Here is a 13,916-nt window from a genome sequence, read left to right on the forward strand (position 1 = left end):
TCACAACAAGATCAGGCCATAAATGGGCAGTCAACGTAGCAATCGAAAAGCAGAAAGCTTGTTGAAGTTGCGAGACATCATTAGCAAACCCTGCATAGGACGTCAAGGCCTGGGGTCGACACATTTCCAAAAGTTTGGGAACGCAAGCACAATGGTCAAGCGAGGCATGGTCCAATCAGAATCTGTGCTCAGGAGGATCAGAGGTGTTTGTCCAGAGCAGTGGAACAAGCATCCCAGGGAGCATGGACAAAATGGGATCTGCCCAAGCATAAGATCACATAGGCAGATTTGTAGAGACTGGAGACGCATATTTTGGAGACGCATCTCCTTCCTGCTGCGCTCCGTGTATGACACCCTTCCTTCACCGGCTCATCTGCACACATGGGGGTTGAGGGACGACTCGTAATGCAAGCTCTGTGGTCAAACGGCGACTCTGGCACACATATTGTCAGGGTGCAAAACATTTTTAACCCAAGGTCGCCATAGGTGGCGCAACGACAAGGTGCTCCTGTCCCTCGCTGACACAATAGAGTGATAGAGGTGCAAGAAGGGGCCAGGTGGAACAGATGAGAGGACAACTATCACCTTCATCAAGGAGGGAGCCAGGCCCTTCACAACCAGGGCATCAGCAAAATCCAACCTGCTGCAAGCCACAAGCTCTTGGGAAATGAGAATCGCCATCGGAAAGAAGTTGCAGTTCCCGGAATTGGTCCACACAGCTCTTCACCCAGACATCGTTCTGTAGTCAGCCAAAGACCGTAAAATCATCCTTATCGAGCTGACCGTGCCATGGGAGGAGGGCTGTGAGGAGGCACATGAGGGGAAGGCCTTGAAATATTCAACAGCCTTTTAATCCAGGAGTGCAAAGACAAGGGATGGCAGGCATGGCTGTTCCCTTTGGAAATAGGTTGCGGAGGCTTTCCTGCCAAATCAGCATGGCTGCTGCTGTCAGTTTTAGGCATGGATGAGAAGAGTAAAAAGCATGCTGCTCATAGGATGGGGACAGGAGGCTGAATGTGCTTCATGATGGATATGGAGTAAGAGAGAAGAAGAAAGCCATGACTGCCGACCCACCAACTGGAGAGTGTTGTGGTTAAGGGTCGAAACACTCAAGGAAGGTTGGGTACCATCTGATGACATCTGCTGCTGGCTGAAAGCTACGGTTACCTAAAGGGGTAACAGAAGAAAGCCCCCAACAGGTGTATTCCACAATATAAAGTAACTCTTCAACTACATGTCAACTAACTCTCAATTGAATATTAGTAGATTGTTAGGTTAGGGTTCAGGTTAGTAGAATACGTTTATATGTAGCTGCAAAGTTACTTATAGTCAGTAGAATATCTGTTGGGGGACTATCAAAATAAAATGTAATTCATGTCAGGCTTTACAGGGTTAAAAATGTGACCAAAACAAGCCTATATTTATTTCATGTAATTGTTTTAATTGTCTGTGCTGTCACATACCTGCCCCAAATACATTTAGATGTATATACTTTTGCCAGAAAACAGACTCTAATCTCATGTCTCCTTTGTTTTTCTCTGTTATATCATCACAGTTTAGTAACAACGCTCTGCCGTCGTTCTCTACGGTGATTGCGCATGAACTGGGACATAACCTGGGTATGAGTCACGATGACATCCCTGGCTGTAAATGTAATGGGAAATGCATTATGGCATCAACTAACAGGTCAGTGACTGCTGTTGTTTCATATAAATCCTACATCAGTACAATTTTTTTTTTTTTTTTGTCTTTGGTTCTGTTGAACACAAAAGAAAAATTTATATCGGTTAGGAATGACATGATGACAGAATTTTTCTTTACTTTATCTTCCCTTTTAAAGGGATCCCATGGTGTTAAGACTTGTATGGCTTAATAAAACATAAATTATGTCTCTTACTGAAATATGTAGTAGAAAACCCATGAAAGATCCACGTTATTTAAAAAATCCATTATATATTTGGACAATGGGAGGTTCCATTTTGTTTGCGTTCTAGGTTGATGGCGTAGAATGGTTGCACTCGGCAATCAACTGGCGCTACCCGTAGCTATTTTTACCACAACACACCTCGAAAAATGTTTCAGATTTAAACAAAACCAATCAATTGCTTTGTAATTGCATTTAAAACACACGTGTGCACACAAACTCTCTCTCTCTCTCTCTCACACACACACACACACACACACAGACACGCCAATAGATCGGCGCACACACACACACACACATCCACGGACTGTGCACGCACACACACGCTCAATCAGCTGTAATGTTATGCATGAGGTTGACTTGCCTAGTTTGTCACCTGGTTCTGATTCGGCAGGCCAGCACTCTCCCTGGCTGAATCCGAAATCGCCCCCTATGCCCTCAACTAGGGCATTATTTGAGGGGACAGCCATTTGTAGTGGTGTCTGAAACCATAGTGGATGTTATTGAGTGCACTCGTTCAATCTCACATTGCACCGCAATAATGAGTGTACAGCTGATGTACACACAACAGCTGTCCAAATTCACTAACTGGTTATCATTCACTCATCAACAACTGTATTAGTGGATAACGTAGGGAATAGTGATTGAGGTTTCAGGGGGCAATTTCAGATTCAGCCCCTGTCGTGGAGACTGACGACGAGGGCAGCCCATAACACATCTTGATTGAGACAGAGCTGTCTGTCAGATATGTGTTTGTGGGCGCGCACACAATCTCGATTGAGACCCTGTCAGATGTGTCGATCTGTTGGTGTGTATGTGTGTGTGTGTGTGTGTGAGAGAGTGTTTGTATGCACATGTGTGTTTGAGTGTGTTTTAAATGCAATTACAAAGCAATTGATTGGTTTTGTTTAACTCTGAAACATTTTTCGAGGTGTGTTGTGGTAAAAATAGCTACGGGTAGCGCCACCTGATTGCCGAGTGCAACCATTCTACATCATCAACCTAGAACGCAAACAAAATGTCGCCACCCATTGTCCAAATATATAATGGATTTTTTAAATAACGTGGATCTTTCATGGGTTTTCTACTACATATTTCAGTAAGAGACATCATTTATGTTATATTGGGCCATACAAGTCTTAACACCATGGGATCCCTTTAAGTTTTAAGTATGTTGTTAAACAATGCCATTGGTTAAAAGTCATACAGAATTACAACAATACCAATGGCCATCCTTAATATGATTTAAGTAAAATAATAAATTATTAATAATTAAAGTACAATTCAATTCTAACATGAAATTCTTTGTGGCTTTTTATGCCTTTTTTAATCTCTAGATGTGTATTTAAAATGTCTCTCCTTTTTTATTTTTTGGTTGTTGAATATCCCGTTTGACTTACAAATGCATCTGTTTATGATAGTTAAATGAGTGAAGAGTAGGGGTGTAACGATACATCGTATATAGAGATATCGTTTTATAAAAATGCAACAATATGTATCGTTGATGTAATATGATTTGTGATATAGAGTCAGTGTTATCCAAGGCTTAGTGTATTTATAAGGTATAATTCACTCAAAATTAAAAATGTAAATCCTGTCATCATGTACTCACCCTCATGGCATTTCAAACCTATACGATTTTCATTTAACTTTTAAAAACACATGAAGATATTTTTCATGAAACCAGAGAAAGATTTCTGTACCTCCATTTAAAGTCCATCCTCCCCAACTTTAAAGATTCAAAAATTGTCATGAGGGCATTGAAAAAATGATCAATCGAGTGGTCTAATCCTAATCTAAGTCCTCTGAAGAGACACGATGGCATTATTTGATGAACAGATTTACAACGACGCGCATACTAGTAAACATTGACGTTCAAATGCCTGCGTGACGCACAAAAAGAACATGAGTTAGAAAGTGAGTAAAAGCAGATCTAACCATTTACAGTTTGGGAATAGTCATTTTGACACACTTTCTTGTGATTACAACTGTGATTTTTATTGCATTGATCATCTGAAGCGTTTCTGGAAGCGTAAACGTCATTTAAATCACCATATCACATTTAGGTTTAGTAGTATGATTATTCAAAGCGTTTTAGATGGTTTATTCTTATATGTTTAGTGCATTAATAGCAGGAGAGGCGGAACATAGCAAGCTCCGGTATAGTCTGTGCACACGCGGCGCGAGTACTTCAAGAGACAAAAATTGAAGTTTACAGAGTTTCAGTGACATTACTACATTAAACTACTATATATAATGTTGAATATAATGTATAGTAATTATATTTTTGTGTCCTGATAATAATATAATAACAATAATATTATTTCAATAATAAAAAAAATATATATATATATATTTTCTTTATTTTGTCTTAAAAAATATCGTGATAAATATCGTATCGTGAGATTAGTATCGGATGTATCGAATCATGTTGACTTTAATAAGAGAAAACAGGACGTTTGTACGAAAATCTCATGATGTCCTGCTGTCCTTGATGGTTTTGATGTTGTATTTGTGTGTGAATGTAGTGGAGGGACTTTATTCAGTGACTGCAGTATGGACGATTTTGAGAGGTTGATTCTGCGAGGTGGTGGGGTGTGTTTGAGGAACCAGCCCTCTCAAGGCAACATCATCACAGTGCCCAAGTGTGGTAACAGCATTCTGGAGAAAGGAGAGGAGTGTGACTGTGGCACATCTCAGGTATTTTTTAAAGCTCAGAGGCTTAATGAAAAAATTGGCTTGCTGTTTATTGGTACACGATCAAGGCTTCAGTCTCAAGGGATTTTTTTATGTTTTCTTAGCAATATTCAGGGTTTATAATTCATTAAATTTCCAATGTCTTCAGTTTCCAGGCTCTATTATACCAAAAACTATAGACAATTTATTAACCTATCCCATATATTTGACATGACTTATTATCTGTCGGTTCCATTTTTTTGTATGCGGCACACATCCTGAAAAGTGAAGCAAAACATTTAGATCACCCACTTGGTGGCTGGCTACAGTAGAGGTCATATAAACCCTGCCTTCTCCATGTAATCGAATGGGATGTGAGCCAAACAAAAAAATCGAACTGCACGAATCGTTTCTGTCATTTTATGTTCAAGTGTTCGTTTGTAGTTAATTTTAGTTAGCTGGTTTTATAGGTATATACTTAAGTTATTTGGTGCTATAAAAACGGGGTGTAACGGGGTCTTCCTGTACTGAATGTAGTCTTGCTGTTGTGTTGCAGGAGTGCACTAAGTGTTGTAATAACGATACATGCACCCTCAAAAAGGGCTCGGCCTGTGCCGCAGGAAGCTGCTGTGAAAACTGTCAGGTCAGACCCCTCATCACACACATACACATTGATCTAGCTATTTAAATGCAAACATACTAAAAACGTATATTCTTTTATATAAAGCTAATTAAAATCACTACAGGCTAAGCCAAACATTAAAGGTAAAGTATGTAAGATTGTTTTATGTTAAAATACATTCTCTTTAACTAGACTTGTCACGATTGGTCGATACAATCGTCTGCGTCAACGCTGATAATTAGTCGTCATCAATATTTTTAGTCGACTGGGTAAGTTGGGTACGATATGAAATGTTATTAGTACCGGTACTTTAAAAATGACAGCACTCTAACAAGAGCAGTGTGTGTGAGCTCTGCTTCCACCGTTCACTAAACAATGGAAGCAGAACAGTCAAATATATACGCGCAGCTCAGGAAAAAACAAAAAAAAACGCGTGCATTAGAAAATAAAGTGCAGCGCGGCCGGGACGTGCTCGCACTGCCGGACTCTGACCTGAAGCGTCACTCAGATAGTTTGTGACATCAGTTTCGCGGATTATTGGGTTTGAATGGTCAAAAATATGTATAAATGTCCTGGCAAGTATTCAGGTAAACGCAGTCAGATATAGTGAACGTATACAGAGTTAAATGAGAAATCGGATGTGTTTGTCATATTGTTTGCAATTTACATTTTGGCTTATTTAAAAAAAACTGATACAATTAAATAACATTTCTATATTGTAATTATAAAATTACATTTAAAAAAATATTAAACCTGTTCAGAATAGTGGTTAGTGTTAACATGATTGATAATAATGTGATTGTTGCAAAAAATATTTTTGATAAAACAATGTCATCATATTGCCATGGTATCGATTCAGTATCGGTATTTAGGTATTTTAGTCTGGTATCGTATCAAAGTCATAATTTTGGCATCATGACAACACTATTCTATAAGGGTGTAACGGTACACGTATTAGTACCGAACCGCTTCGGTACAGGGCTTTCGGTTCGGTGCACGCGGCTTGTTTAAAACGCGGAACACACTTCAATCCGAGTTCCCACACAAACATATTAAGTATTCAGTGCATTTGATCACGAAATTCAAACGATAAATGCCGTTTTGACGCTCTTTAATGTGGCGTGACTTATCACAGTTCAAGCGGCCGCGCGACGCCTTGAAGACCTCAATATAACTGTTTGTAAACTAAACAATGTCAGGTAACGTTAGCATCACATTTACCTCAGGCAGTCATTCAGTGTCCACATAATTTTATTCACTAGAGAAATCAACTCTTTCACTAAATGTATGCACTATGTTAGCCGTTATATTCATTGTATTCTACTTAAAGGTCCCATGGCATGAAATTTTCATTTTATGAGGTTTTTCAACATTAATATGAGTTCCCCTAGCCTGAATATTGTCCCCAAGTGGCTAGAAATTTTGATTGGTGTAAACAGAGTTGTGGCTGTCTCTCTCTGCCTTTTGAGAAAATGACAGGCCAGACTAGCCAATCCTGAAGTCTCCTGTTAAGACGTAAAAGCAGGAACGGTTACCTCCCTTTCCTCCGCCCAGAGAATCTGGCACGCCCATGCAAGCGCCATATTTGTCCTCAAGATCTTGTGAGTCCATGTTTTTGTACGTCCTCGTCGCGTCTATCTGTTCTAAAATGTACATACTGTGCATACAGTTGTGAGTTTCTGCTCAATATCGGCAGAGTCACATCTTTAGAGATAAACTTCACGCACACGCCGAAGCTCGGGCTGCACTGGCCGGTCGGCCTTCAACATCACCGACCCTCAGTACTGCATCTCGCCCACAGCAGAGGCACCAAACACGGCGCGAGATTAAGCAGAAGGGGGGTAAGCATGAGCATATCCGGGCTAGCCAGTTTAGCCCACAATAAACTGGATTACATTCGATTACTGCTGTTGTGTCTTTGTTTGCGCTGTGCACTCAATGGGCGTCACTGACACTTTTCATATGATAGGAAAATATCTAAAAATAATGCTATAATCAACACTTACTCGTAACTCGTTCATCTCTGGTACATTGCATGTGTTACAAAGTTGGTAGAATAATGATGAAGACGGACTCGGTGTGACTGATACACACAAAATAAACTTGCGCTGACAGTGCTCTCATAACTCAGTAGTTACTATAAATAACTTTGTTAGCAATCGTTCAGTCTCTGATACATTAGTGATGTCCGGTTCGTGAACTAATCATTCTTTTGAACTGGTTCTTTTTAGTGAACCGAATCAGTTCACCAAATCGGACTGAATCGTTCTAAACGGTTCGCGTCTCCAGTCAGCGCTGATCCATAATTTACTAAAGTTACTAACTTTCTGACATGACTGACAGCCCCTCCGACTAGAAATAAACTAATAACCTGAAGTATGTGCTAGTAACTACAACAGTTCACTGAACTGAGACGTACTGACAGAACTGATGAGAAGTGAACTCAGGTCCATCCGTCTCTCTGGCAGCAGCTCGTGCCTGGTAGACCTCGTTAAACCACGCCCCCTCCGCTCATTTCAAATGCAAAGATGTCAGCCAATCACAACAGTGGGCGTTTTTACTGAAGTCTCACAGCAGACGCCTCTTGAAACAGGGCATTCAGCCAGAGGGCTGTATTGAAAAAAACTTTTATTTCTACATTATGACATTTTATGATGTAAAAATCATACTAACAATATAAGTACACATCAGGAAACATTATAAAATAATAGAAAAATGCCATGCCATGGGACCTTTAACCTGTTAGGGATGTCTTGATTATTTCATTTATGTTTAAATAAACCTGTCATGAAAATGAAAGACAAAAATGATTATATTTCAACAACGAATTGGAGAAAAAACTATTTTATAATTAGATTTAGAAGTTATTGTAAAAACTGCCTTATATGAAGTTTACATGTTTGCGTACTGTGTTATTTGAGTGTTGATTATTATACCTAAAAATAAATAGCAATTTAGGCTAATAGTTTGGGCTCTGTTGTTAACCTTTAATATTAATGTGCAAGTAAGGGCTCCCTATATAGTTTACAGCAATATCTTCAATAAACTTTTAGTTATAATTTAATTCATTTAAGGACAGACACTTTTTTTTTCTTCAGTAAAGCACTGTTTAATAAAAATAAATAAAAAGCAATTTTGTAAAACTGCTGTACCGAACCGTGATTTCAAAACCGAGGTACGTACCGAACCGCCAGTTTTGTGTACTGTTACACCCCTACTATATAAAAAGTATTTGCTGATATTCTCTTTTTGGTTAGTATGTTGGTTTACAAATTTGTACCTTTTTTATATTTTTACTCTTTTAGTTTTACATTTTGTCATGGGCTTGTTTACATTTATACTTTTTTTTTTATAGTACACTACTGAATGCCAAAGTTGCAAGTTAAATTAAATGTTTTTAAGTAAAATTGTTGAAAATTATTGTGATAAATTAGTCGATAGATTAATCGATAAATTAGTCGATAGATTAATCGATAAATTAGTCAATAGATTAATCTATATAAAAATAGTCATTAGTGGCAGCCCTATCTTTAACCCAGTTTATCGTTCATTGACTAATTGTAGTTGTATGCCATTCATGGATTTATCTCCCCCAAAAGTGTCAACATTGGGCCTCCCAAGCACCATCAAAACATTGAAAGGGATGCACTCAGATCCATCTGTCTCTTTCCAGCACAACATATAGGGAGAGTATGGGGTGTGGCCACTGTGTTTAGCCATTCAAAGCATTCAAAGCGAACAGTGCATTGTGAGAGAGGCTGCTCACTGCAGAGCCAATGGGTGGAGCTTGATGTTCAGCTCCCCCCCTCTGGACATAATGGGTGGAATTTGAAAGTCCGGCCACACCCTAACCCTAATGTATCTCTAAACCTAATACTTAGGGTAAGCTCCACCCATTACGTCCGAGGAGAGGGAGCTGGATGTCATTTGGCTATGCAGTGAGCACCTCTTGCTACAATGGATGCTTTAGTATAATAAAGCGATCATCATCCACCCGTTCAGAAAGACAAATAAACCAGTAATATAATATAAACCAGTATAATGTTTACTTTGATGTGCTTAGTGTAGACAGTCATGTCAAAAATGTGCCTGGTGCAGATTTTTTGGATGGATTTATTATAAGCGAAACCCTCGTGTTCACTATAGATGGAGTGGAAGCCTGCTTAATTGCATCCTCATGACACATAACAACACAGTTAAAAATATTCCTAATTTGCTGGACCTTTTATTGTAGTAGTCTTCATTTTTACTTGTTGAGAGACATACCTTGGCAAGCACCCGTAAGTGAAAAGTGAAACAATTAATGATCAATAGCTAAATTAATAAAAGAGGCGATGGATGGTTTGGAAGACTTATCCATTTTACAACACAAACTGGAGGTAAGCAACAGTTTGACAAATTGCTGCTAGATAGCTTCCTACAGAACTTAAAGATGTCCCTCTTTTTGTTTTCTTTCTTTATTGCTGCATTAAAGGTGAAATGGCACAACTTCTGTTTTCGCTCAGGCGCAGTGAGGGGAACATAGGGCAAAATGTGCGATACCCTCACGAGGGGCGACCAAAATTTCTGACATGCCAGAAATTCATCCAACCTTCCGATTGCCGATCGGGAGAGGTTTATCGGTTCTCGTTTCACTCTGTACACTGCACAAACACCCCACGACAAACGACGCACGACAAAGCTGAAAATCAGCCCAAACCAAAAAAGAGTCACACGAGTCAGAATTCGGCACAAAATCGGACGAAAATCACAGTGTGTTCCAAAACAGGAACAGTACAGAGTGAAAATTAAATTAAAACGTAGGAATATGCTACAACTTCTGAAAAAATTAATAAATAACTTCCTGTTTTACAGAGGTAGCTATACAAAACAGACATTTGAGTGCTTCCAATGCACAAAGTGCAATCTTTTAAAGGGTTAGTTCAACCAAAAATGAAAATTCTGTCATTAATGATTTCCCCTCATGTCGTTGGACACCCGTAAGACCTCTGTTCTTCTTCAGGAACACAAATGAAGATATTTTAGTTGAAATCCGATGGCTCAGAAAGGCCTCCATTGGCACAATGCACTTTACACTCTCACGACCCATAAAAGGTACTAAAGACGTCGTTACAAAGTCCATCTCACTACAGTGGTTCTACAATAACTTTATGAAGCGACGAGAATAGTTTTTGTGCTAAAACCTAAATAACGACTTATATAGTGATGACCGATTTAAAAAAAAAAAAGGCATCATGAAGCTTCGAAGCGTTATGAATCAGCGAGTCGATTCATGATTCGGATCGCGTGTCAAACTGCTGAAATACGTGACTTTGGCGATCCAAAACGCTGAATCGACTCACTGATTCATAACGCTTCGAAGCTTCATGATGCTTCATGATTTGCAGCTTTTCGATGACGTTCACGTCGGGTAATTACGTCACTTCAAAACGTTCCCATGGCAATAGGGGGAAATGGCGGCTCTTATGTGAAGTAAACAAACATTTTTCAACTTTCTGCTAATATATATGACTTTTTTGCAACGAAAATGCGGGGATTATGAAATCATGCTAGCCCCGCATATTTTGCACGCAGAAATAGGCAATTTACGCGGCGAAAGTGCGGCGTATTTGAAAAAATGCGGCCCCCGCATAAATATGCGGACTTTGGCTGATTATGCATTAAATCATGCGATCGCATAATCGCGTTTTTCTGGAGGGACTGATTGCCACTAGCGACACAGAAACTACATACTTCACCTTTAACCCTGAAATAATTATTTATTTGGCCTCTATTCATTTACTTGTACTGCAAAAAAAAAAAATCTTAGTCATTTATGAGTATCTTATGGTCCAGTCCAAATATCTTGACAACATGCATATATCTATAAAGCAAAATGATTTATTCTTAAAACAAGAGAAAGACCTTTGAATGCAAGTGTGACACGGACTAACTGTGAACAGATCAATGTGGCCGGCACACCCTGCAGACCGTCTATCAACCCCTGTGATCTGCCGGAGTTCTGCGGTGGAGCGTCTCCATTCTGTCCATCAGATTTCTACATCATGGACGGCCTCCCTTGTGACAGTAACACAGCCTTCTGCTATGAGGGCCGCTGCCAGACATTAGAATACCAGTGCAAACAGCTTTTTGGCTCAGGTATTTCTCATTGTAGAGAGTTGTATCTCAAACATACTGGGCGATCATGTGTCAGTTTGCGACCAAGCATCAAATGACATGCTGCATTTTCAAGATTTTATACAAAGCTTGTTTTGTATGGTTGAATTCATATGTGCTTTTTCTTCTCTGTAGCGGCGACTAAAGCAGATGATAAGTGCTTTAGTTATGCTAATACTAAAGGCAATGAGTTTGGAAACTGTGGATACTCTGGGTCTAATCTGAAACCTTGTACAGTTCAGTGAGTACCTCATTCCATTTTCATCAGCCAAAACATGCCTGTTTTACATCATTAAAAAATACCATCATGATTGGGTGGCTGATTATATGCTAATTGTTAGGGGTAGGGGTTAAACGGATTGTAGTTGATCCGTGATCTGTATGGACTAGTGGTCGACCAATATATCGCCATGGCCGATATTTATCATCTTATTTTTATTATAAATAATAAAAATAAGTTTTTTTGTTTGGCCGATGTGTTGGAAGCATGACTTTTATTTTGACGGCTCTGAGAATGCCGGCTCTGAGAATGGGAGTGCCTGAGCATGGCTCAATTTCTCCATCTTTGTTAGCTATGGGGTACTTCTCAATTCTTATTTGTGCATCCTCGTTTCCTTTCCTCGCGTCTTAGCTCCACCCCTTCAGGATTTGAGGGAAGGACGCAAGGAAAAGACGCAAAGATGGAGGAATTGAATCAAGTGAAATTATATATCCTCGCTCCTCTTCAAAGCGTCGTCAATTAATGATGACTCTACACCGCTGGATTCACAGCGCTTCACTTTTTCCACATTTTGTTATGTTACAGCCTTATTCCAAAATGTATTAAATTCATTATTTTCCTCAAAATTCTCCAAACAATACCCCATAATGACAACGTGAAATAAGTTTGAAATCTTTGCAAATCTATTAAAAATTAAAAATGAAGAAATCACATGTAAATAAGTATTCACGGCCTTTGCCATGACACTCAAAATTGAGCTCAGGTGCATCCTGTTTTCACTGATCATCCTTGAGATGTTTCTTGAGAACTTGATTGGAGTCCACCTGTGGTAAATTCAGTTGATTGGACATGATTTGGAAAGGCACACACCTGTCTATATAAGGTCCCACAGTTAACAATGCATGTGAGAGCTCAAACCAAGCCATGAAGTCCAAGGAATTGTCTGTAGACCTCTGAGACAGGACTGTATCGAGGCACAGATCTGGGGAAGGGTACAGAAAAATTTCTGCAGCATTGAAGGTCCCAATGAGCACATCCGTAAATGGAAGAAGTTTGGAACCACCAGGACTCTTCCTAGAGCTGGCTGTCTGGCCAAACTGAGTGATCGGGGGAGAAGGGCCTTAGTCAGGGAGGTGACCAAGAACCCGATGGTCACTCTGACAGAGCTCCAGCGTTTTTTCTGTGGAGAGTGGAGAACCTTCCATAAGAACAACCATCTCTGCAGCATGTCACCAATCAGGCCTGTATGGTAGAATGACCAGACACCACATGACAGACCGCCTGGAGTTTGCCAAAAGGCACCTGAAGGACTCTCAGACCATTACCCCTTTTCCACCAAGGCAGTGCTAGAGCTAATTCAGAGCCAGAGCTAGTCCCAGTTCATAGTTGGTTCGACTGGGGAGCCTTCTAAGAACCATTTGCTTTTCCACGGGCTGAGAGCCACAACAGAGCCATGTCTTACGTCACTGTTGACGTCTCATCTCTCTCAGCAACGCTAGCGAGGCAGTGGCAGTGTTGCCAAGTATGTGGTTTTGTCGCGGGCTGTTTTTTCATGTCCGCGGGATGAAGCGACCCCAATTATGTGATATTTAGCCCCATATTGCGAATTTTAGTAGGCAACCATGCCAAAAAACACATATTTTACCCCCAAATGTGATTTTTACTGGGGAATCCCCCTCTGGGACGCGATTGGGCTTGTTTTGAGTAGCAATTGGGGGGGTTTGTTGTGAAAACCTGGCAACCCTGGGCAGCGGGAAACACACACACACACCAGGCTTGTTCGAGATGCATCGTCACTGCGCAGACCGATCCACGTATGATATTAAAAAAAAAACGCATGAGTGAATCAAAAGCATAAGGAGTCCTATGTTCTCGCTGGACTCGTTATCATACGGCGATCGGTCTCTGCACAGCACCGCTGCGAACAAGCCTTCCATCAACAATGCAAACGTTGCGTTACTATTCATTCACATGGCTTTACGATCCTACATCAGCATCAAAACACAACGCAAACACAGCGAATCCAACGCATTAATGTAGTTCGCCGTAATTTGTATAGACGGAGACTACAAACGAACAGCAGCTGTTAGCTCCATTAGTTGCTGTTTCAAACATGGCTGATCTCAAGTTTGTGTTCGTCTTGTTGACCCCGCCCCCAGCGCCTGACGTAATTGGTTCTTACTTTTAGCCCTGTTCTAGCCCAGCAATGTTTTGGTGCTACTTAAGAACCACTTTTCCTGGCTCGGAGCTAGGGCTTTGTGTGTGGAAACACAAAGAACCGATTTGAAACTAGGCTCTGGCTCCGATCTAGCTCTGGC

The 13,916-nt window shown here is 40.2% G+C and overlaps 1 protein-coding gene across 1 annotated transcript in view; it reads left to right on the forward strand.

Annotated features, from left to right (window-relative positions):
- Positions 1 to 13,916, forward strand: part of adam9b (ADAM metallopeptidase domain 9b) — a 41,447-nt gene that overhangs the window by 12,029 nt on the left and 15,502 nt on the right. The window contains exons 11-15 of the mRNA XM_079801146.1: positions 1,556 to 1,686; positions 4,453 to 4,624; positions 5,157 to 5,243; positions 11,165 to 11,360; positions 11,514 to 11,619. Coding sequence (XP_079657272.1) covers positions 1,556 to 1,686; positions 4,453 to 4,624; positions 5,157 to 5,243; positions 11,165 to 11,360; positions 11,514 to 11,619 — 692 coding nt within the window. The remainder of the gene's footprint in view (positions 1 to 1,555; positions 1,687 to 4,452; positions 4,625 to 5,156; positions 5,244 to 11,164; positions 11,361 to 11,513; positions 11,620 to 13,916) is intronic.

Source organism: Gobio gobio (assembly GCF_949357685.1).
Source record: "Gobio gobio genome assembly, chromosome: 20".
Lineage (NCBI taxonomy): Eukaryota > Metazoa > Chordata > Actinopteri > Cypriniformes > Gobionidae > Gobio > Gobio gobio.